A 24546-nucleotide genomic window follows, 5' to 3' on the forward strand; every position below is an offset into this window, starting at 1 on the left:
ACATGGGGAATGGTAAAGTGCACCTGTAGAGTTAAAAATGCATGACCCGTTCCCTCAAAGAGTGAACACAGGAGAAAGACCCCGTCCTGGAGGGCGGCTGCTGAGCTGTCATACATAATTCACAGGCCCATGCTGCTCCATGCAGATGGCGATATTAAATCATGATTGATGCTAAGAGACGCGCACATCTCAGGAAGGTCTCCAAGAGGCTTCTGAATATTTCCCTGTCTCTCGTGCCTCTCTGTTCTAACTGTGGTATGGAGCAAAACCCCACCACCCCCCAAGAACCCCTGCTAGGGATTGCCAAACTTCTCTCCTAAATAGATGAGATTCTTCAAATGTCATCGCCCACCTCTTCCGCCTTTGAAGGTAGGCCCTTTACCTCCTGGCCCACAAGAGGCTGTTTACCTCCCGCCTGGCACTACAGGAAAGGGGGGCCAGCTCCTCCCCTGCCGCGCCTTTCCAGCGGCTGCTGTGGCTGGAGAAAGCAGCAGCACACTCTGGTGGTGGTGACCAGCCAAGAGGGACAGTGGGCAGAAACGTGCGGAAAGAACACAGGCATCCATTCAGCACAAAGCACCTTTGTGGGAATTCTGACGTTGGAACCAGTGGGTTCTCCCATACAGATTTTTCCATTTTGGGTCTAATGAAATAATAAATCAAATTTGTGGTGTATGTGGAATTAAATGTTTGGGGATTGCTATTTTTTTTTTTTTCTTTCGCTAAAAAAAAAAAAAAAAAAAAAAAAAAAAAAAAAGGTGAAATCATCCTCAAGGGCCTGTTCTGTTCTGATCCAAAACTGAAAGTGCTTCCTTGCACCACGTGTAATTGTTACCAGGTGCACTTTGGGTCAGCACCACAAAACCACGATGGTCAGTTCCTGGAGCCTTGACTGCTGGCTGCTGGGGCTGAGCTGGGCTGGGAGACACCAATAAAAATGAAGAATTTATGAGATAAAGATAGAGATGGGGAGTTTGAATGAGGAGAGGAAGATGAGCCAAGAAGGGGAGGTAGGAACAGGCGGGAGGCATGCTAAGTGTACAGCCTTCTTGTTTTCATAATCTCAGACCATGTCATTGGGAATATTTATGACCATTTTCTGGAATACGTGTGTGTGTGTGTGTGTGTGTGTGTGTGTGTGTGTGTGTGGTTGGGTGGGTGGGTCGGGGGAGGGATGAGCTGAAATAATCTCTTCCACTGAATGAGTAAGTAGGTTAGTCTCCTGGACTGCCATAAAAGGTCTGTAAAATAGTTTTAATCAGCCACTGGAAGAGAAGGGAAGAGGGAGTGGGGGGCAGGGGAAAAAAGACTGGAGCACATTTGAAGTTCTTTGGGTCCTTGTTCTCTCTTCCAGACCCACCCTGTGGAGGTCGTCTGAATTCCAAAGATGCTGGCTACATCACCTCTCCGGGATACCCCCAGGATTATCCCTCCCACCAGAACTGCGAGTGGATTGTTTATGCCCCAGAGCCCAACCAGAAGATTGTCCTCAACTTCAACCCTCACTTTGAAATCGAGAAGCATGATTGCAAGTAAGCAGCGCCCCCAGTCCACTGTGAGGGGCCTCACACTGCCGGCCTGCCCCGCCCCCATGTGTCTGTCCCTTGTGTCACCTAATGGTGGCAGTGGATCCTGGCCTATAGGGAAACCTCCAGATGACATTCCTTTTCAGGGGAAATAATGTGGAGTTGATCCCATGTTATGGAGGACAGAACCTTATAAAGCGAAGTCCAAATACTAGTGCCTGTCTCCAAAAGCTGGTGGTGATGGGGGGTGTCTGTGTAGGGGAGGGGTGAACCACTAGACCCTACTCTTGACTCTGGGATCTGCCTTCCCCTTGGACACCTCACCTTTTCCACTGCTGCTTCATGGAGAAATGCCACTGACTTCCATAGTAAAATAGTTGCCAGATTCCCAAGTGGAGACTTCCTCAGCCTCCAGCCGTGGAAGATCAGGATCAGCCTTTTATTTCATGAAGTGGCAGCTGATTGCCTTATAGAAAGAGAGAGGAAAGCATTCTGGGTCTATAAGGGTAGGTCTAAGATTCATTGATTCTTGCTACCTACACAGGTTAGAGTCTCAGGGCCAGTGTAACAGATTTATTTAACACACATTATTCTAATTGTGTTACAAATATGAATCCCTTCAATTCTCACAAAGACCCCGAGGAGTGGGTGCCATCATGATCTCCACTTTGCAGATGAGAATACTGGAGCACAGAGAGGTTAAGTCTGTCCCAAGGCAATTCACAGGACCACAGTAATGCCTCCTTGGAAATGTGTGACTTAGGAGATTCAAAGTGGCTATTGAGACATTTAGAAATGCGATATTAGCGCGGAGGTCCTAAGTTAAGGTAGGGAAGCAGGTGGGTGTGGTAATGTCAGTAATGCAGATGTGTGTAGTCTGATGAGCTCTATCTTAAACGCTTTCTTCATTGAACAAAAACAAAAGTTTGCTGTGCCGAAAAGAATGTGCCAGTGTTGGTGTTCTGCTGCAGATGAGCACAAGCACTGAGAGCCAGCGGAGCTGTGCTGAGTGTTCAGTGCTCCCAGATGATTAACAAGGAGTCTGGGCGTTCTTTGCAAGTGAGGCATTGAGTCCTAAAAAATTAATCAAGGGGACAGCTGGTGGGACAGGTATAAGGAAGGGAGCAAGTGAAACCCCTAGCCTTCATTTCAGAGCAGCCTATACCCAGGCCAGTACTTCCCTGCAGAGGAAACAAGGTCCCTCTAACTGGCACAGGATTGCGAGGCTCTGAATTGATGCCATTATTATCCTCCTAGGGCTACTTTGCACCTACAGAATGATTCTCTTCTAACAAGAGGTAGTCTTTATTGAAAACCAAAGAGTTCCCGGATGGATGCCACATGTGACTGAAAGTCATAAGATGGCATTTCTAATCTCAGGGCCACTCTTGACTGCATGGATGTCATTGGGTAACGCATCAGTTCCCCTTTGTCTCCATTACATACATACCCAGGCTTCCACTCAAGGCTTCCACTTTCCTGACAGTGAACTTTACCAAGAGTTTTGGGTGGGAGAGATGTAGAAGGCATTCTGGGTCCTGGTGCCTCTGCTGGCCTGCAGAGGGTTGTCACAAGCAGAGAGAGCTTGGATCTGAGCTCAGAGGAATGTGACTAAGCACCTCTCTTCACTGAGGGCCAAATTTTGTTATGCTGATGCCAGCAAATCTCGAGGAGGAATGGCTAAGAGGACATTTTATGTATATTCATAGTGGCAGAGGGAGAAGGCACAGCTTTTTAAAAGGAAAAACCCGGGAGCTCATGAACATGGCATCAAACAGATTGGGAAACGCAAAGGGGCCAGAAAACTTTGGGCTGTGGGACACCCCTCCCCCTCACAGGACTCAGCCCAGGGGTGGGGAGGACTCAGCGCTGCTGGAACCTTTGTGCAGAAGGGAGAGGGTCATTGCCCTTCGCTGGAGCTGGACTAGAGGAAGCAGGTGTGCTGAAGGGTGTCTCTTGGTGTTTCAACCTCACTAAGTAGCTTCCTGTTTTCCTCCTCACTCCACATCCCAAGCTGCCACTTCAACCTAAAAGGTCAGGAAGGTCAGAAAAAAAATCTTTCTGGAGTCTGTTTCCCCCAGCACTGAATTGTCAGAAAGCCTCATCTACTTAGCATAGTCCTTAACTCTCCCGCTACCTGCACCCCACTCTTTCTCCTCCATTCCCCATGCCTCTCCCCTCATTAATTTTCATATTGAGAAAGACAAACCTGTTATCTCTTAGCCTCTCACTCTTCAAGGTATTTTTTGACATGTTCCCCTGGTCATTTGTATTCAGAATAAATGGACTTTCCTCTCTCCCCACTGCCTTCTTTAACTGTCTTGTAAAAAGAATAGTGGATCTAGCTGAAGTCTTGGAAATTCTGTGTGGTTTCTGCTCTCTTTTCTTCTCCCTCTCACCTCCATATTTCATTATTGCTCCAAGGGAGCTCCTGAGTTTGCAAAATTCTTACTATCAAAGGAAATTAGGTCTTTTCTCCTTTCATTTTGGGGCACGTTTCAAATTGGATTAGGCTCTCAAAGCCCACGAGGCAGGTACTTCCCAAAAGAAAACTGCCTGCAGCAGCCACACCCTAGCAAAAAGGGGAAACAGTAAGAAAGTCAGGAAAAATGGCAGCCAGATATGAGGAAAGGGCAGCGGTCAGCACGCCGCCCTCATGTTTCTCTTCCTTCTACATGCAGATTTAGCTGCAAAAGTTGCCCCTTGACCTGGAAACGGCACCCTGATAGGAAAGAGTTATCCTGGCTGAGGCCCATAAGCCCTGGATCTCTGCACCTTGGATTTGGAAGTGCATCCTACAGGTTGAGCTATTGCTGAGTAAACTCCAGGCAGACCTTCCCCCTAACTGCCACTTTTAATTTTGTTCCGCTGAAGCCTGCTGTCTGCTTGGAAAATTTCACTCATGAGCCTCAGCTTTGCCTGAGTCAGTGCATTCCGAGACCACCATCTCCGCTGAGCTTCCCTGACTCCTCCCTCCCGCCACCCGCAGGGATCAAGCCCTGAGCACCCATCTGCTGTCCTGGGGCCTGTGCCGCAGCTGTGGGCAAAAACAGAGGTTTTTGCCAGAGGCCACCGTGGCATTGCCAGGTTCCTGATCCGAGGGACAAAAGGGCAGAACTCAGACTGCCTGGGCAAACAGAGAAGCCACCTCACCCCTGGGGAGCAGAGGATGCTAGGAGGCGGCTGCTGCTTCAGCAGACAGAGGCCTTTCTCTTGAGTCATCGCCTACAGACAGTGTTATGGTTTTAGAAACCGCATAAAACTGGGTTGTTTTTCTTTTTCATTTCTAAAATTCGAAATATATGTATCTCTAAAAACACTCACCAGCATATCATACGTAGCTTGTTCCAGAGTCCTCAAACCCGCATGGCAGTCTCCGACCCCGTCCCAGAGGCCCAACCAAATTAAACCAAAATCAAGAGAATGGGTCCTTTTAGGAATCAGCCATTTCCGGGTGGGTATCTTGAAAAACATTTTTAGGAAGTGCAAAGGCCACTAGGAAGACTTGAAAGAACATTTCTTAAGCTAAAGACCTCACGAGGAAGTCTATACTAATGAGTCATGAGAGTTATGTTCAGTGAAAAATTAGCTCATTTACCATTTATCACTGAAAGTGCAGTTTCCAGATACTAAAACATACCCCTTCAAAGCTCTAATGTTCTTCTTATTTTTTTTTTATTTTTTTAGTGTATTGTAGATATACATAATGGTGGAGTTCATTTTGACATATTCAGAAATGCGTATAACAGGTTTCTCCATTTTAGTTCCTTTTAAAAATGTTTTGATAAAGAATATTTTAAGTCATGCACCACACTTTCATGTCTTCTTAAACAAAACCAAAACTTAAGGGGACTCCATTTTTCTCTTGTTGATATGGGTTTGTAATTCTAAACTTCACTTTTTGTGACAGATGCTAGGTCATGTCATACTTGGATCAGATTTAGATTTGAATTTTCATTGACCTTTTAAACTTCCCAGGCTTCAGTTTCTTCTTCTGCGAAACAGTGATAATAAAAACTGTTTTGCAAGATTGCTGCTCCTGGTTTATGGGGATCTACCATAATTTAGCATCTTTTCGCTTTGTCACGATGACGTTCCAGACCATTTTCGGTTGGTGCTCTTGCCGACCCTCCTGTTAGGAGTAGGCCTGACTCCCGCTGTCTCCATGTTGGGATGAGGTTTTACTTTTTTACAAAAGTGGATTTTCCTTCAGGTCTTGCTGTCTCTTGAGAATCAGAACCCTATGTGGTCCTGGGGTCTAAGCTCTGCCCTAAATCAGGGCAATCCCAAGGCCAGTTTTCCTAGTTTGCTTCAGTCAGTCAAGTTCATGTCAATAAGGACTGAGGAAGGACCCCAAGTGACAAAGTGTGAACATGACAGCACACGGAGTTCTCAGCATTGGCTTAGATATTCATAATCTTTTCTTCTGATCTCCCCCTGCATCCCCCCACACACATTCTGCATATTTAGAGTTTCAGATATTTGGCCTCTGGCTAAGTGTCCTAGATAAACAACTCTTGTGTTTATTTACAACAGAGGGCCCTCTGTGTAAAAGATGTGCCTATTTCTCACAAAGCTGGCGACTATATCTTAAAAACGGTAGCAGCTTCCTAGGTTGATAAATTGACCACAGTAAACAGAGGGAAGACACCAGACCTCAATAACCCAGCCCCTCCCCACCCAGCCATCAGTGCTTCCCCCAGAGCCCAGTAAATGCTCTCCATTCCAAACAACCAAATACAATCTTCCATCTGCACAAGCACCCTGAGTTCCCGGGGCTCAAACTCTCCTTCCTCCAGTCCCTTCTCCCTCCAGCTGCACACTCCCCTAGTGACCCCTCTTGCTCCTCACTTCCTTCAGTTCTCTCTTACCGGTTCCTACTCTGTACTCTCAGAGTATTTTATATGATCTTGATTTGCCTGCCTTTTGTTCACATTTGATCATCCTGAGTTCTGATCATGTAAACTCTCCAAGGGCACAGACCACATATTTCATTCTAAACTCCTGCATCACCTATTCGTGGAGGGCACTAGGCAGATGGGTGCAGGTGATTGTTTCGGTGATATTGCTTCATTGGAGGTGCCAGGGCATAGGTAGATGACATGAAGCTGCACTGGATCTTCATCCATGTTCATCCATCTGAAGATGGGTTGACAGCAGGATGTTGGGATCTGGGCTATGAATGCCGCTAACTATTCTGTGACTTTAGTCTCTCACTAACAAAATGACCATAGACCCTTCATTCATTTCTCAGGAAGTGGTTATTAAGCACCTACCATGTGCCAAGCACAGAGATAGAATTGGGAACTCAATGATGAGGAAATCCTACTCTGTGCCCTCTTGGAGTGGAGAGATTGAGTGGAGGAGGCAAGTCAGAAGACAGTTTTTGATGATAAAGTTGTCACATCTGGAACATCACCTATGAACCCTGCACTTGTCTAAGTACTTGACACTCATTGTCCTCTGAGCAGAAGCCTATGAAGTGGCCCTGACTCTTTCCACTGTACAGATGGAGGAACTTGGGCTCACAGTTGTTGACCAACTGACTTTAGGTCCCACTCTCAAGAGTGGCAGAAGAGGGATTTGAAGCCAGATTTTCCGATCTGTGTTCTTTATTCTTGTGCTCTCTGCCTCCTCCACACCGGGTGTTCTGGTCAGGATGCAACGTGGGCCTGTTATGTGAGCCCACAGCACCCAGAACCAGCCTCAGCCAGGAGATCCAAGAAGGCTCGCTGGGAGGAGCCTGAAGGGAGTAGGCCAGCACAGGGGTGTGCGTGTGCATGGCCAGTGCCAGCCCAGGCAGAGAGCTGCAAGGTCACAGACAGGAGGCAGGGATCATCTGGTGTCTTTGGGAAGCACGGCAGCTGAATGTGGCCGAGCTCTATTTCCTTTCCTCTAAGCATTGTAAGAGTCATGTAAGAAGGGCTGCCTTGTACTTGCTGATACAATCCCTCTTCCTGGCAAAGAGGTGCTGGAGCAATGCTATTTAACTTTATTTCCTGACCAGGCGACTTCCACCATCTCCTTAGGAGAGGGGCCATGGTCAGGAAGCAGGAAAGACCGAGACTATGAGGACTCTGGTGCCCACCCACCCTGTCCATTGTGAAGTCTCTAGAGTTTCATTCTCTCATCCAGGGACAGTGGTTTAATACCCAAGAGTGGCATTTGGGAAAGTCCAGCTAACATGCTTGATTAAGCTCTTCTGCTCAGTTTACTCCCACAAACTCTGAATCTACTTCTTCCCTATGAGTAGAAGGTGGAAGACCAGATTGCCCAATGGAAGGGGTGGCTTCAACTAAGGTCCACTGAAGTTTCTGAAAGTTCTTAGTGGTGCAAGAGGGTGCCTTGCACTCGCTCAGGAGGAACCCTCGGGTTTATTACTCATGACATTGTGACAGATTTACACACAGAAATATTCCAATTCCCTCAGGGAGCCAGCGAGCGGTAATACTTTTCTGTATTGCAACAACCCTCCTAATGACAGAAACAGATCCACCTGCAGGCACGTGGTGCAATAATAGGACTGGTCCTGCTAACCGGCTGGCAGCTGACCCTGCACTCTCCAGCCTTGACCAAGGACTCCACCCAGCGACTTCAGTTCGCCCAAGGAGTGGGAAAAACAACCCACAGATTGTTCTCCTCCTCTTACCAAGGTTAAAGAGCAGTTGGGACAACGGTTATTTTTGGCAGTTTGTTTTTAAATATGTGATGTTGCAATCTCAACGCTCTCAATGCAAGCTTCACTGTGAATGTCTTCCTTGACAGTGCATTTTATCTTCTGATTGAGAAAATCACTTGAGATTTTATCATACACAGTCCCACTTGTTCTCCCTCTCAACCCTGGCATCTTCTCTAAACCCAGAGATCCCAGAGGGCCAGCATCTCACCCCATGTAACTCCATGTAATTCTCCCATCTCATTACGCTAAGAGTGTCTTAAGACATTCAGTGGGAGCTTCAGGTGTAGAAAGAATAAAGCAGAGGTGAAGGACACTGGAAGAAAGACATAGACTTTCTAGTAAGAGATTTGTACATTTCCTTGTAATCATGAGTCCTATAGGAAAAAAATACTTTTTTTTTTTTTTTTTGTCCATTTTGATGGCAGGGGTATTGAAACCTCTAGATGAAGAGACACTCAAGAGATGATTTAATTCCATTCCACTTCTACCTGGATAAATCATCTCAGGAGGTGGGGGGGAATATATATATATATGAGCCGCCCTTGTCTTTTCTTCTAGAAAAAAAGCTTCCATAATCGTCCTTCATTACAGGACCTTGTGCCTCACAACTCATTTCAGTTGATTGCAGGGTAAATGGTTGTATTTAATTTGCATAATCAAAAAAAAATTTTCATAGAAGGAAAATCCCTGAAAAATGTTAGCTGGGTCAAAATTATTATTAAAAAAAAAAAGAAGAACAAGAAAATGGAGAAAGAAAGAGATGTGAGTTGGGCTTAGGTTTGGGAGGTCAGCATAAGTGTCCACATGATAAAAAGAAAATCCACATGAGTTTTGAATGTCTTTTTCCGGGCTTTGTAACCAAGCATCTTGGCAGGCTTTATATATTTTTCTGCTGCACTCTGCTGTTAGGGACACAACTGTACGTTTGTAGGCCGTGTGGCAAGATTGTCAGTTGAACAGTAATGACAAACGTTTCATGATCTCTCAGCTGAGGTCAGGAGCTGTCCGTGTTTAACTCCCCTAACAAGCTATCTGTGTCTAGTTGATCCCCATTTAACAGACAGAAATACTGAGGTCTGAGAGATCGCACGATAGTAATCGTAGGGCTGTTTGAAAGCCAGGCCATTTAAAGCTGCCTCTGTCTACCTGGTCAGTCTGCCGGGAGCTGTCACCTGCTATCCAGTGCTTAGGTAGCTGGGACCTCTGATTCTTTTAGATAGCTTTGACAGGTCTTTTCTTTTCTCTTTTTATTACTTTTCTTTGCCTTTTCCTGCCTCGTGGTCACCTCCGGATGCCTCTGGATGCCCTGGATGCCGGCGGGGCAGTCAAGGAGAGAAAGGTCTTCCTGTGTCTTTCCGTGCAAGCTGGAGGCCTGACTCAGTCAATAGCCCCGTCTGGCCCTCTGTCATCTGCTTCCTACTCCCCTGGCCCCTGCACCCCCCTGGCCACCCTCTTCAAATTCCCTGCCATCCCCACCACCACCTTCGTCCTCCATCTGGAATCCAAAGACGTGTGGACCAGTAATGGAGTGTCAGCGGAAGTAATTGATTCCTCACACAGAGAGAATTCTCCTGCCTTTCGTGTCAATGGAGCTGAACCCGACTCTGGGAGGGTGAGCAAGACGTGTAAACAGCCCATGGCCGAGCTGTCAGGGCCAAGCCAGACACACCGAGGGAGCGAGAGGGAGAACGGTGCAACAAATAATTGTTTTATTGGAAAGGAAAGGAGTAAATAATATTTCAGCCTGGGAATTGGCAGCGAGAGAAAGATGGCAGTGGGCTCAGAGCAGAAGGAAGCATGAGGCAGGTTTTAATGGAAGAGTTTTTCTTTGTCTCAAGGTAGGAGGTTTCATCCCTACCCCACCCCCCTTCTCCCATTATCATCATTATTATCATTAAAATAATTACCGTAACAATTACAGTTGATGAGACCTCAGGTTTACGGAGCACCTTTCATCTAAAAGTTCAAAGTGATTTATCTATGTGTCATCCCTTTGAGAGTGGTAGGAGGGTTTAAAGAAAGTATTATTATTTAGAGGCTCTTATCCACTGGGAAATTGAAGCCCAAGCAGATACCAGATTTGGTCCAAGCTTCCGAAGAGGCTGATGGGTTAAATATTGGGGCATTGACTTCTTTTCTGAGAGGTCTTTGCTGCTCTGATTTTCCTGCCAGGGACCTTTTCCAGGTGTATCTCTTACAGCTCATCCCTGGCACTAGTGCCTCCCCGCCACGCTGTGAGGGCCCTGCTGGTCTGTGCAATATGGTGACCAGCCAGCCAGCAGTTCCATGCACAAAACAAACGTTCTGCTTATAGCTGTGGGATAAATAAAGGCTCTTGAAGGCCTGACTCACGCTGTTCTCATCCTGCTTGGAGACTTCCTGCAACCTGGTTCCCTTTCTGGTAGATCTCGAGTCCCTGCCAGATGTATTGCTTTATGGTCTTATGAGCCTCAGGCCAAAAGCACCCAAGATTTCCGAACGTTTGCTACTTCCACCCGCAAGAAACCCTGATGAGTCCTTTCAGAACAGAAGGAGCATTTCTGTCCTGGGCAAAGCAGGGCTGTAATGTGCGTTGCCTGACCCAGGCTGGTTTTGCACCCAGCACAAGCATCCATCCAGGCACAGTGGCCGAGATGTGGTTGCAGAGGAGGAAGCCATTCCAGCTGACAGGCCTCCAAGGACTATATTCAGAATCCCCACCCTGGTGTGGCCGCAGCCCCTTCCTGCTTGGACACAACACAGGCCCGTCATCTCCACACACCGGTGCTCTTTGCACAGCAGTGACAAGTTTGCCCGTGGAGCCAGGGAAAGCTCTGAGTTCTGTAACTTGAAGCTTGTAAGAAGTGAAATCCCAAAACGGGGCCCATCATACCTGCCACATACTCCCAAACTGTCCCTTCCTTGAATTTCACATGGCACATTTTTCAGACAAGTTTTGTGTCTTCCAAGTCTTATAGAGGCTGGAAGCCAGCGACGGGGGATAGAAAAATGATTAGAAGCCCAGATACCAAAAATCAAAGCAAAACAAAAAAGACTTTTATTCGGTGATTGACTGATTCCCTGGTGCCTAGTGCACCTCTGCTCCCAGCAGGCTCCCATTTTTCGGACAGATGGGGAGGTTATGATTTTCTTTCACAATTGGATCCTTTGGGATCCAGGGTTAGTGAACACTTGGCCCAGAGGGAGCCGTTCACTCATCCAAGTGGAGGGATGCTGCCACACACCAGGGCCTCAGGATGACGTGCTCTGATTTCCCCTTAACGGTTACCAGTGGCCCCGTGCCCCTTCCAGTCAGCCCTGAGAGACACAGAGGCATAATCTCTACGCCCATTTATGAGGTGTGGCAAACTGAGGCACAAGGCATGATCGACCCAGTTCAACATAAGACAATTTAGTTTACCTTGGCTCTGCTAGAATTCACTGTCGCATCCAAGCACCAGCAGCTGCTGCTGCCTCAAAAAACAGAAATGCGCATAAACTGTGGAGCCCTCTTACCTACCTTGTACTCTGGCATCATTACAAAATGCTAGCAACGGGCCCTTGAAGTCGACCGCAGTGAGATTCTCTAGATGCAGAACAGACAAAGGACAGATCCAATGGTCAGGCTGAAAACAGCCTGCCCCCATAAACCTTGAACTTCACGCTGGCATCAGTTGCCTAGAAAATTGTTCCTTTTGTAAGTAAACACATTCTGTTGAAGCAGCCTCCAGAGCGCTTGCTGGTCAAGGAACCTGGCAGATCCGCTGCCCTACAGCCTCAGGAATGTGCCTTGCTGGAGAGCCAGGTCAGCAGGGGAAGCGGTGATCACCCAAAGGGCCAGGGCAGAAGTGCGGGTGGCTTTGTTGTGTGTCCTTCATTCTCTAAAAGTTCATGTGCAGTGAGACTTATCAGAAGCCCCTGTCTGGAGTGGGCTCCTTCCTCACGTGGAGCGTGTCCTTGGCAGCCTGCTCCACCAGGAACAATGAGATTGGCGGGCCCTCTTCATCATCCAGGGCCTTCTGCAGAAAAACAACCAGAAATTATAAATAGATGTTATTTGGAGTTTCCATTTTCTTGCCTTCAAGGTTTTTAGAATAATTCCTTCTCAGTTTGTTTTGGGTTATTCTCTGTGCATGCTTCCTTTGCTGGGTGGTCAGATTTCCTCCCTTCTGAAGAGCCCTGGTGACCCTGGCTGTAAGGGGATTGTGAATAAAAAAGCTCAAACCATCAGAGATTTGTGGTGGGAAGAAACCAAGGAAGGCAAGACAACCGCTGCTCTGAAAGGCACTGGGCACCAATGCAGATAAACAGAGTTTTGGAACTGTTTGAGATCTCGAAGTTAGAGAAACAATAATAACAGTAATAATAGCAATAACAACATCTACTGTCTGAGCCCTTACTATGTGCCAGCCCCTGAGCGGAGCCACTGATGCGCTTCAGCGACCAAAACGCAGCCACATCGAGCTCCTTGCTGTTCAAGATCCAGCAAATGCAGGGGAGGTGGTTTTGAACCCAGCCTGGCAGTCTGGTTCCAGAGTCTGGGCTCAGAACCACAGACTGAAATAAAATCTCAAAAACTCAAGTGACTAAAGCACAGTGGATGGATTTGTGCCGGACGAGGATTTGGAAAAACCCAGCCCCAAGGTTGAGGGAGTTAAGATTATCACCATGGCTTTTCGGTTCATCTTCAGCGTCTGGTTTCTAGGGCCCTGTGTGGCTGCAGCTCTTCTCGCCCTCAAATCCACATCCTGTGTGTTGGGCAGTTGGAGTCATAAACATAGGGCCTCTCAGGTGCTTCCTGGGGCACCTGGCACTGTGCTGGGCCTTGCTGTACCTTTGCAATCTTTGCATGATCCCCAGAGGTAGGATCTGTTATTATTTTATTATTTCCATTTTAGAGATGAAGGTACAGAAACCTCAAGAGCAGTCGTGCCATTAGCAAGTGCCAGAGACTAGCTGGGTCTCTCCACGAAGCCCACACACGGCACTTCCATAGTACCTCGCGCCCTCCTAGACTGATGTGTTTTGTGACAGGACTTTTAGGTTTCTCTTGTCACAGACCCCTTCCCTAGGAAAATGTGCATACACACAAACACACGACGTTTCAGCAAGATTCCAGGGGTTCCCCAGCCCACTGAAACTCCTCTGTGGGCCCTACCAGAAATCTGTGGACTCCAGAATATGTGGAGGGTCCTTTAAGAGCTTATAAATATACAGGATCCTATTTTCTCACTCGATGGGCCATATGTTCACATACGGGTGTATATGTGCTTATAAAAATACCGCACTTACAAAAATTAATATGTTATCCCATCTGAACACTTATAAGATGGATTTCTACTGGGTGAATCTTGAAACCATGAATTTCAAATATGCTCACTGTTCCCCTTGGTGATTTGACTATTAATTTTGGCCAGTCCTGCAGGCTTTGTTTAAACAGAATTACTAAATAAAAAGAGCAAGACTCTGTTAAGTCTCTTCTATACCTTATGCCCATTTTGTGGACACCTCAGATCAAAAGTTTTCTTTATACCCGGTATCTGCTGATGTTCTTGTGCTGTGACAATCTGGTATTTCCATTGCTCTCAGATTTTCAAGAACAGCTGAAGCAGGAAGGTGAAAGGTCTGTGTGCCCGAGTCAGATTGCCTGGGTTTCACTCTGCCTCTGACCTTACCTCATCATGTGACCTTGGGCAGGTCACATAATCTCTGTGAGCCTCCATTTCTGCATCTAGAAATGAATGTTAATCATAACAGGGCCTGCTATATAGTAAATGAAGATCCAATTAAATCATATATAAACTGGCCCATAGTAAATGCTCAATAAAATGTGAATGCTTTCCATCAATATGCTAGCTTCTTATTAAATGAGTGATACAAATGAAGGGAGAAATTCAAGAAAATGAAATTTACTTCTTAAAATATATGACCTGGCAGTGAACAGATTTCTTCATAAAAGCTGGTTACCCATAGTGAGCCTGGTTTGGGGCCTGAATTGACCAGAGACCTCAGTCTCAAGCATCCCACCCTACGACTCCTCACATCTCAGGCAGCTCCTTTACTGGAAAGTTGCACAGGACAGTGTTGGCTTTTCCTCTGATTTTCCCTGCAGGTTTTAATGTAAGGATTAATAAGACAGTGTTCATAGCTGTCTTTGAGCTTCCTGGAAGAAAGGCACTCCAGGAGGTGGTAAATTCTCTGGCCTGGATAATCTACTCATGAAATATGGAACTTTGAAAGTGTGAGAAAAATCTCAAATCACTTTGACAGCATTTTAATTATAGTTGATTTGTTTGCCACTAATAGTGGAAATGCTGTCAGCGTGATTTGAGATGTTTCTTCCCCACAAAATGTTATATTTCGTGTTTTTGTGTCACAAGGCAACATTTTGGTTTTCAGATACAACCAGAATAGCTCAGTGAACATGTTTGGGCACAAGGCAGAGGGTACAACATGAACCAACCCATCAAACCCCTCGGAAAGTGTTATCACAGCATGCATCTTCCTAACCAACTGCAAGTCCCTTATCCATTAATTCACTCAACAAACAGCTAGCAATCCACTCCTTGTGCCAGGCACCAAGTAAGTTGTAAATCTGGCAGCAAAAAGACATAGTCCTTGCCCCCTGGTGCTTACTGTCCAGTTCAGGAGGCAGATCATAAACAAATACATAAGCATGTTGGCAAGACCTTTCCAGAGTTGGACAGTAGCTGCAAAGGAACTAAGAAAATGGTAAGATAGAGAAGAAGGCTAGGCATCCAAAATAGGAAGGTCAGGGAAGGCTTCTCTGAGGAAGTGACATTTGCACTTAGGCCTGAGAATGAGAAACAACCAGCCTTGGAAAAAGCTAGTAAGTAGTATTATAAGCACAGGAACAGCAAGTGCAAAGACCCAGGGGCAGAAAGAACTTGCCTCCAAAAACACTAATGTTAAATGAGATAAGCATTGAATCTTAAAGATTTTGAGACAAGCAGTGTCAAGCGTTTGCCTGGTTGGCAGATGTTATGACTTCAAGACCTGGGCACAGGTGTTAGATCCAAATCCCACAGAAGGACATAGTCTTCTTAAAGAAACTAAGAGCCCTGTCCTTGATTTAGAAACTCATTCACACATGGATCTCCACCCACCTGTGGAAGTAGATTCTCATCAAGGCCGGATATTCTCCAGCTCCAAGACCAGGGTCTCAGCCTGGTGAGTCTTCCAACATAGTCTTGCAGCCTTGGATGCCCTCTGGGAAGTGCTCGTGTGACCTGAGTTATGGACTCTAGAAAGCCACTGTTCACGTTTGCCCAGTGATTAGAGGAAGAGGTGAAATGGTTGCTTTTTCTCCTGTGGACTCTCCAAATTAATCCCACCACCAAAATTCCCATACCTCAAAAGTGGACTTGGGGAGAAGAAACTAAGACTCTGAAGTCGAAAAAGAAAATAGAGAAAGCACGCGCTAGACACATGTTCCATATACAGATGTCAGAATCGGTATGGAGAAAAGTGAAAAGACACTTGGGAAACCATTTTAGAGAGACTGAGAAGAGCAGGGAGTAGGGGTGGCTCTTTAGCTCAGGACAAATACAAATAAATACAATAATAAGAGGTAGTGTCAAAGCTTTGAAAGGAATTTTTTCATTTGAGAGAGATTATGAATAATGAAATGCAAACACTAGTTAATATGTCTGTTAGCTGGTTGATGTTGCCTTCCAGAAAATGAGTAATATGTTATAAGAGGAGCCTCTGTTCAAGTTATCCCCCTTGACTGTCCTTGGGGTGAGCTCTGTGTGTACCCCAGATTCCTTTACCAAACAAACACTGGGGATTCGATGCTAGATGCAAAGCCACATTTATTCCAAGACCGCAAACTTCCTAAGCCTCCGCCGAGTCCTTCACAAATGAACCTGACAACATTGAAATTTCTAAGGAGATTTACTCCAGCTGTAGCAAATCCCTAATAATAAAAAATTTCCCCAAATGAGTCAGTCACACGGGAGGTAAATGAGACATTCTGTATGAAGTCAGCATGCCATTTGGAATGTGCCCTTTATATAAGAGGCACAGCCAGAAGACCATGTGGTAAGTGGGGCTTGTTCATAGGGCACAACCAGGACACTGGAGAGAGAGCGGAGGTCAGGGCCAAAGCATAACTCTGGCTGGCTTCTCCCTCAAGCAAACCTGATGGGAAAATCCAGTTTCTCTCAGAAGTTGGAGCAGAGACTGATTATATGCTTCACACAAGGATTCATTAGAGGGGTCCTTTGACAAACTTTTGTTTTCTAAAATGCATCCCTGGGCTGGGGTTGTAGCTCAGTGGTAGAGCACTAGCCTAGCAGGTGTGAGGCATTGGTTTGATCCTCAGCACCACATAAAAATAAATAAATAAAATAAAGGTATCATGTCCATCTACAACTGAAAAAAATGTTATAAAACATGCAGCCCCTTCACTGTACATGTATGAGGATAGGTAAGGATATATTTGTTGCTGACCACATTACAAGAAGGCATTCGGGTCCGTATAGCCCTTGAGTAAATTGAGGCAAGCTCGCAGTGATGGCATTTGGAGGGTAGTCCTGCCTCCTGGCTGATTCTGTTAATCTGCTGAGAGACTCCAGGGGTGATTAGGCAGCCAGATACAAGCTCTCACTTCTCAGAACAAGGCAGAGAGATGGCAGGGCCTCTCTTGGTCCTTCCTGGAGAAACTGGCAATGCAAAGACTACTCAAAATCTTTTCAAGTTATTTATTGAATGTGGGCCATGTCCCCAACCCTATTCTGCTATTGCTGTGTCTCACTCATGGATGACAACGGTGATGATGATGATGATGAATTTACTTCTTTTTCTGCTAAATCTTAAGAACTTTTTTATTCAGCTCTTCTACCTTCAAACACGCTTCATGGAAGCAACTTTGTTTTATGTGTTTTTGGCTTTTTAAAGAAATGCAGGTTTTATGATAAGCAATTCAGATAATACAAGAGAACAAAGAAGAAAGTAAAGATGACCAATTACCTCGCCACCCATGTATCTCACCACTGTTAATATTTTAGTATGTAGTCTTTCAGATGTTTTCTGCATGTTTACATAAGGAAATACATGTGTACATTTTAAAACATTTAAGAATCCACCCTTTTTTGAGTTATCATGAACATTTTTCCATAAAAACAAAAACCCTAGACCTGCAGCACTCTTTAATAGAGCAGCAGAATATTTCATTTTATAAATATAACAGAATTGATTCACTTACCCTAGATGGTTGGACTTTTCGACAAGATGCTATTTATAAACAAAGTATCGTCTCACTTTTCATATGCTTTTTTTAAAAAAAAAAAAAGTATGCACAAGATGCATGTATATCTTTGCATAATTGATTATTTTCTTAGGAAAAAAATTCTACCAAAGGAATTGCTGGACTAAGGGCTATGTACATATTATCTTTTGTAACATTTTGCCAAAAATGCCTTCCAAAATGTTTAAACAGATTGATATCCCTGCTTATGCTGTCCCTCTACTCATTTACTCTCGCTTAGGGCAAGCCACTTCTGCTCCAGGGCTTGACCTCCTTGCCTCTGAAATGGGTGAGAGAATGCAGTAAACCACAATTTTCTTTCTTAAGCACATGCTGAGTGCCAGGCAATGTAGTAATACTATGTATAGATTAGAATCAGTCATTTAAATCTTACAACAACCCTAGGAGAAAGGTCCTAAAATCCCTATTTTACTTTTATCATCCCCATTTCTCAGGCTCAGAAAGCTTCAGTCACTTGCCTGAAGGTACTCAGCTAAAAAAGTGGTCAAGCTGGAAACCAAACTGAGCTCTGTCCACTCCCAGGACTGAGCCTTGTGCCCAGGCCCCTGCACACCCTCCTCCCAGCAAGCCCAGGGAGTAAGGACTAATAAACAGTATCTCAGTGTGGAAACAGCAAGGAGGGGTTTTCCAGAAGGTCTGGGGAGTTTCCCCGGAGAATGAACTAAATGTCTCTTCACTTTTGTATTGGACGTGAGAAAGCCTGTTTTCAAAGTCGGCACCATCTTCCACACCGAAATCCCAGACCTAAGCTGCTTCCCCACCCAGGCGCCTCCTCAGCCTGCCCATCTCTCCCAAGCTCCTGGGGACATTGCCCTCTTCATGTCTCCAGACTCAACCCACTTCTGCCATTCTTTTGGTGGCAAGAGCTGAGCCCTCTGGGGTCTAAGAATGAACGACTCCTGCTCCACTCCTTGTTCTTCCTTCACAGGCCTATTTATTTGGAAGTGACTGAGCCATCTGAAATATGGCTCCTGGGGGTTTCCTCCACTTCTGCGGGCAGCCAGCTCCCACAGACCCCATGTGTGACAGGAGCCGGCAGGCACAACCCAGGGAGGGCCCCATCTGTAGCCCCTCTCTTTACCCACAAGGAAGAGATTTCTTATGTGTTACTGTTACAGGTTGATGCAAAATAAATAGAGGGAAGAAGGGAGGGAGAGATGGATGGTTTTTAGTAAATAATAGTACAGTGGTCAGCAATTTGAAGGGAATCAGTGGGGAAGAAGCTTCCTGCCTTAGCAGTTGTGACAAAGGTATTAACTGGAAGCCTAGAAAGGAACACAGGGCACAGTGAAGATGGCCAGAGCACATGCACAATTAAAAATGCATGTCTGTCAAGATAAAGTGGGACAGTATTTGTGCACCAGCCCATGAACATGGATGTCTGAGGTTTCTCTCCCACTGGGGCTGGTTTGACTCCAAAAGCTGTGTAGACCTCAGCTTAGGAGGCAGCCTGCTCGGCCAGTTGCTGAGACTGATGGTTGTGTGCTCCGAGATGCTGGGTCCCCAGGGATTCACCCCTTTGGAGAAAGGTTTTATTGCCTTATCCAATATGATGCTGATTCTTTCCGAAAAAGCGTTGTTGACTAGACACTGCTGATGTGAACCTCTTGGAGAGGGAGGTAGCCTGCAGATGGGGATCTTTGTCACTATTAATTAAAGACAAGAAAAGAGGAATGATCAAGGAGAAACTGAACCAGGGTGGGGTGGAGACAGGAAACATCTCCAGTGTGCCTGGCACAGGGCCTAGTCCCTTACTTGTATTTTTTCCACTCCATCCCCATCCTGACCTTCTCGAGTGAATATTTTTCTTCTCATTTTTTGGAGGAAGACATTGATGCTCAAAGGGGTTAAGTCACTTGCAAAGACCCAGAACAAGGAAAGACAGACTCAGAGATCATAGTGGAAATAAAAATGGTGCTAACCAAAGGAATAAAACAATGTTTGTTTTGAGATCTTTGAGAGAATGATTCTATTGCTCTATTTGAGCAAGAGATAAGTCTCCCACCCGTGCCCTTCTTCACTGTGTGGCTTTAACAAAGAAGCGCAACTTCCTGCATCTGTGCGTGCCAGGCCACACAAGCAAGCACAAGCGCCCTTTGTTATCACTCTGAAACACCTGAATGGGAGAGTTGGAGGAAGACACTGGACCTCCTCAGGTCCTCAGACAGAGCTTTTCTCATGTGCCCTTTTGTGCCATCCCCACCTAGGTATGACTTCATTGAGATTCGGGATGGGGACAGTGAGTCTGCAGACCTGCTGGGCAAGCACTGTGGGAACATCGCCCCACCCACCATCATCTCCTCGGGCTCCATGCTCTACATCAAGTTCACCTCCGACTACGCCCGGCAGGGGGCAGGCTTCTCGCTGCGCTACGAGATCTTCAAGACAGGTTAGTGTGGTCCCAGGTGGAGGCCAGAGATGGGCACTTAGAGAAAAGGAGGGACATGGAGGGGTAGCCATAGCCCAGGGGTGAAGACAGGTAAGGGGTGCAGGTTCATCCTGCTTGAGCTCAGTGGCGGAGGCTCCGAGATGAAAGGCCAGGTCAGGTCGATACCTAATTTGAGGGGGTTGGGGGAGGCGAAGTACCGGCAGAGTGGGGACTACCAAAGGAATGGAAAACACTTTTTGAAAGAATCTGATTTTTGTGGTTTTAAAATCAAACTAATCTTCATGGGAAAAAGCAACACTTGATTGAACTTCCTCTCAATTACTTCACGGTTTAATGTGCCTTTACTTAGGATTACGGGGCTAAAGGAAAAATCTTTGCATTGTTTAGCTTCTCCAAAGATCTCACCACGAACCTCCAATTGGGGTCACACCAGAGTTTTTATTAGAATATGACTCCTAGAAATTCTTCTTGGTGACCCACTTTACCACCTCTGTCCAATGAAGCCCAACTTCTCATATGCCAGGGAAGCAGACTCCTGAAAAGCAATCAGAAAGATAGCAGAAAAAGAGGCAGAGAACACTACCCTGCCTTGATTCCAGCAGGTCCCCCTTAGATTACCTTAGGCCTTAAGAATAGAGTCCAGAGCTCATGTCAACCTCGCGGGAGAGCAGAAAGCTATTCAGAGGGCCCTAACCCTACCATCCACACGTACACTCTCCAAGGAGCAAGCCCTGGTCTCTGAGGTCTCTGATGTATGGCACTCAGTTTCTCCCTTGCCCCCGGCTGCTCCCCACCTTAGAGGCTCCCACTCCATCTTCAAGTGTCTCCCCTCTCCAGCAACCTAAGTTTTACAACTTGCGAATGGAGTCTGGTTCAAGAGGAAGCCGTCAGCCCTGTCATCGAGAGGCCCAAAACCGGCGCCTGTTGAGTTCAGTGTGAGGGGAACTATTCATATATATTTTCTCTTTCATTAAACAGTTCTTGAAAGGAAATGGTAGCTGCTGAAAGCACTTTTTATATCCACTCTGTCTAAATATTTGTCAGATTTGTCTGCCTGAGACTGTGGAATCAAATGAAGGGGTGGGGTCACGGGAACTGGGCTGTGCCAGAGTGGGAGCCCAGGCTATCACAGGGTACAGGCCCCAGGATGGTCCATCTGTCATGGGTTTTCATGCTTCGGGCCACAGCAAGGTCACAGGGATTGGTGCTCTGTGTGCTTGGGACTCAGGGCTGTTGTGAGTCCCCTGAACAACTTTATTCACATCCCCTTGAGTCCTCAGCAAGATTCACATCAGTGCCACCAGCCTCTGCTAGGAGCAGTGGAAAGAGAGAAGAGAGAAGGAATCAAATATGGATTTTGCCTTCTTGTAGCAGAGGACACAGGTGTATAAAATCTCAGCCGGTAGAGATGCACAGTTGTTGAATATATATGTAAATGGAAAGGAAAATTATAATATGAGTAAGTTCTAAGTGAAGAAATAATTAGCATCCTGTGGTTGTGAAAGTGAGAGAAGAATCAAGGGGTTTTTTGGAGTCTGTCAGATAGCAAGATGCTTTGTGCTAAAGCTGTCACTCAGCTCCCTTGAACTGACCAGGAAAAGAAAACAACCCAAGCAGGATCTTCCAAGGAGCCGGTCAAGGGAAGTCAGAACGAAGATGAGCAGGGCCATTAAATCTCTCCTCTGGTCCTATGCCTCCCAACTTGTATATTCCACCAGGCATAACGCCACCTTCTCCAGAAAGCCGCAGCAAGAGAAAATGTTAACTTTATCCATGATGCAAATTTGAAAAGAGGATAATAAAAGATAAAACACGCAAGAGGGCATCATAATTCAGCACTGCTGTTTCAATGACATACTGAGGTAGAATTTTGAATGAGGCAGCAAGCCTATGAACTGCCTAGAAACAATGGTTCCAGTCAAGGGAAGGAGAGTAGCCTGGCATGGAGCAGTGAGGCAGCCTGTGGTAGCGCTGGGATTGCCTCCAGAAGAGAGGCCCTGTCAATAGCCATGCTTCTAAGAATGAGGAAGAAGATGAGAGCCTATAGCTTCCTCAGGGCCACTCACACCTGCCATCGCGCCCATCTGCAAGAGCAACTCTTGGCATGAAATATCAACGTGTAAGTACGCAAAGTGCAAAATTCAAAACCGAGGCTTTCAGAAAAGTTGCCATTCTTCCAGGTGCCAAGTCTTCCACCCAGATTTCCACGGTTGCAGTCCTGAGAGAAAATACACAAAGTTTACGTCATCCACAGAACATGAAAGAAGATGGGTGGACGTGCTGAAGAAATCCAAACAAACACAGCTATGTTTGCTAGTCGGATTCATAAAAAGAAAGAAGGGGAAACTGTAAACACAGAAACGCAAATAGCCACACAGAGGGCTCTGGATGCTTCTCTTTGAGGAGGCTCTGGGCACAGAGAGACAGAAGCCCACACTGTGGGGATAGACAGGGGGCATATGACTGAAGTGGAAGGTTCACGTCTGTCGTACATGAAACATAAAAGATTCTTTTTTTACCAGACCTGCTATCAAAAGAAGAATAAGCCAAAACAACTCCCAAACATAAAAAAACTCAAATCACCAAACCCCCAGCAGGATAGAGAAAGGAATTTTAAATAACTTCAAATGTAACCCTAGAAATGGAATCAGTAGAAAATGTGGGGTGGGGGAGGGGGTTGGAGTTTGGGGTTTGGGTTTGGGTTTTGTTTTCTGATACTCCTTTGACCAAAGTTCAAACCCAGTTTTCTTTTCTGGTGCCCAGTTATTTCTGGGGTCATTCAGAACTAGAAGAAAGCTGGCGTGCCCGCTACCCCACTCCTTGAGTTAAGAACCAGAATTCACCTTCCGTAGTCAAGCCAAGCTCAGCTTTGGATGAGTCTATCATGTTTTAAATATCTTCATATGTGCAGATTCTTCTTTCATTTGCAAAGTTCTAAAATTTACAGTGGAAAAACATGGAATGGGCATTTTTCATGCCAAAGTCTTTTGTTATGAAACCATTCTCTGCAACCCAAATCTCCCAGCTTCTCAGGACAATCTTAGCATTGAGTGGACTTGAATATTTGTTGACTGTGTCTTTTTAAAACTTTTTTTTCCTTTTAACACATCATAGAAAAGGAACTTGGATTCGGCCAATATTTGCAAGACTCAATTTTGTCTCCTTTTCAGGGCTCTCTTCTTGACATTGGATTTTCAGCTGCCTTTCGGATGATTCAACCATGGTGCAATTAGAGACAAATCTGTGATTTTAATAGACATGATTGATTTTTTCCTGCATAAAAAAGGACAAATCTACATATAAGTTTTCCCACCTCATTCAAAATAGGCCAGAGAACATAATACATTTCTAGCAATGTATGAGACACACACACTTCTTTTTTTCTTTTAAACCTTTCATCACTAAGGTTGAAAAAATTCCTGAATGCAGGATTTCAGGACCCCGGATGATTTGGAATCTCACTTTCTCCAGGCCTTTCTTGGACTCTCTGGATGTCCATTGTGGAAGCACTTGTAGTCCCCCACTGGTGAGAGGAACCAGAGAACATTCCACCATAAATTCCCCAATCCCAGGGTGGGGTGAAGATTCCCCCTGCCTTCTAAGGAAATGACAATGGAGCAGACTCTACGGGGGACTGTCAGGAGGCTTTTCCTAGCTCTCAAGCAAATTGTGAATAGAGAGGTACTTTCCTCATGTCATGTGTAAGCTCCCCAAGTGACCCACGTGAAGAAGGCTCCATAGCTGCCATAAACCCTAACCTTTTCAAAGTTCCTCTTGGCCCCCTGAAGACCTACCAGCGGGCTTGGCTTTGCCAGATTGCATCATCTTGGGCCAGGAAGGAGGCCCTCAAGAACTGGAGGTAAAAAGCTGTGGGAGGCCACCCAGCTCATCTTCTAGGCCCAGCTGAGGGTCTGCCCTGCCACGGGCGGGCATGCCTCTGAGTGATGGAGTAGAGAGCATTGAGATGTGGCGCCATGAAGGGTAACTCTTGCCTCCTGTGTCCCCAGTTCCCACGCTACTCAGGCCTACCATGGAGCACGGAGTACCAGGAGATGGGAGTGGGTAATGGACAGTTAGGTGGGGGAGAATGGAATTTCCTGTCTAGTCTGCGCTAAAGAAAGTCACAAGGACCCCTCCCCCACTTATTTGCATGGCACCTTTTCCAAGTCAGGCATTTGCAGCGTTCCAGAAAGCCATCATCAATAAAGAAGGGCCTGCTACAGGAGCTGCAGATAAAGACATTGCTGCGGGCTAAGATCAGCGTATTGACATCACATAGTTATATTTCAGTGTGATCCCCAGAGGACACTTCCTGCCAGTAAACACCTGGTTTATTGAGTATTTCTGTGTGTTTTTTTTTTCCCTTCGTGCTTAGAGTGTCTATTATCCTCCTCATAAATCCTACTTCCTTTTCTGAAATCCAAATGTGTTGTATGAAATCCATTTTAATTATCCAGCATTTATACCCATGTTAACTTGCACAAGTTCTTGCTCTGTGCCTTTCCGTGGATCCATGGGTCTCAGTGCTCCCAGGCTCCATCCCGTCCGGCAGTGGCTGGGGGAGAGCACAACCCGGGCTTTTTAAATATGACTCCACCTAGAGGCACCAGGAGACACACTTGCTGTAATCTTAAGAGCTCCTGCTGCTGTCCGAGCCTGCAAATGTGTGCCGCATGTCATC

The 24546-nt window shown here is 46.0% G+C and overlaps 1 protein-coding gene across 4 annotated transcripts in view; it reads left to right on the plus strand.

Moving 5' to 3' along the window:
* Nrp2 (neuropilin 2) overlaps positions 1–24546 on the plus strand; it is a 114268-nt gene that overhangs the window by 14436 nt on the left and 75286 nt on the right. For all 4 annotated transcript variants that reach the window (XM_047543957.1, XM_047543959.1, XM_047543960.1 and 1 more), the window contains exons 2-3: positions 1355–1532; positions 19684–19865. In XM_047543957.1, coding sequence (XP_047399913.1) covers positions 1355–1532; positions 19684–19865 — 360 coding nt within the window. The remainder of the gene's footprint in view (positions 1–1354; positions 1533–19683; positions 19866–24546) is intronic.

The sequence above is a fragment of the Sciurus carolinensis genome, chromosome 3, assembly GCF_902686445.1.
Source record: "Sciurus carolinensis chromosome 3, mSciCar1.2, whole genome shotgun sequence".
Lineage (NCBI taxonomy): Eukaryota > Metazoa > Chordata > Mammalia > Rodentia > Sciuridae > Sciurus > Sciurus carolinensis.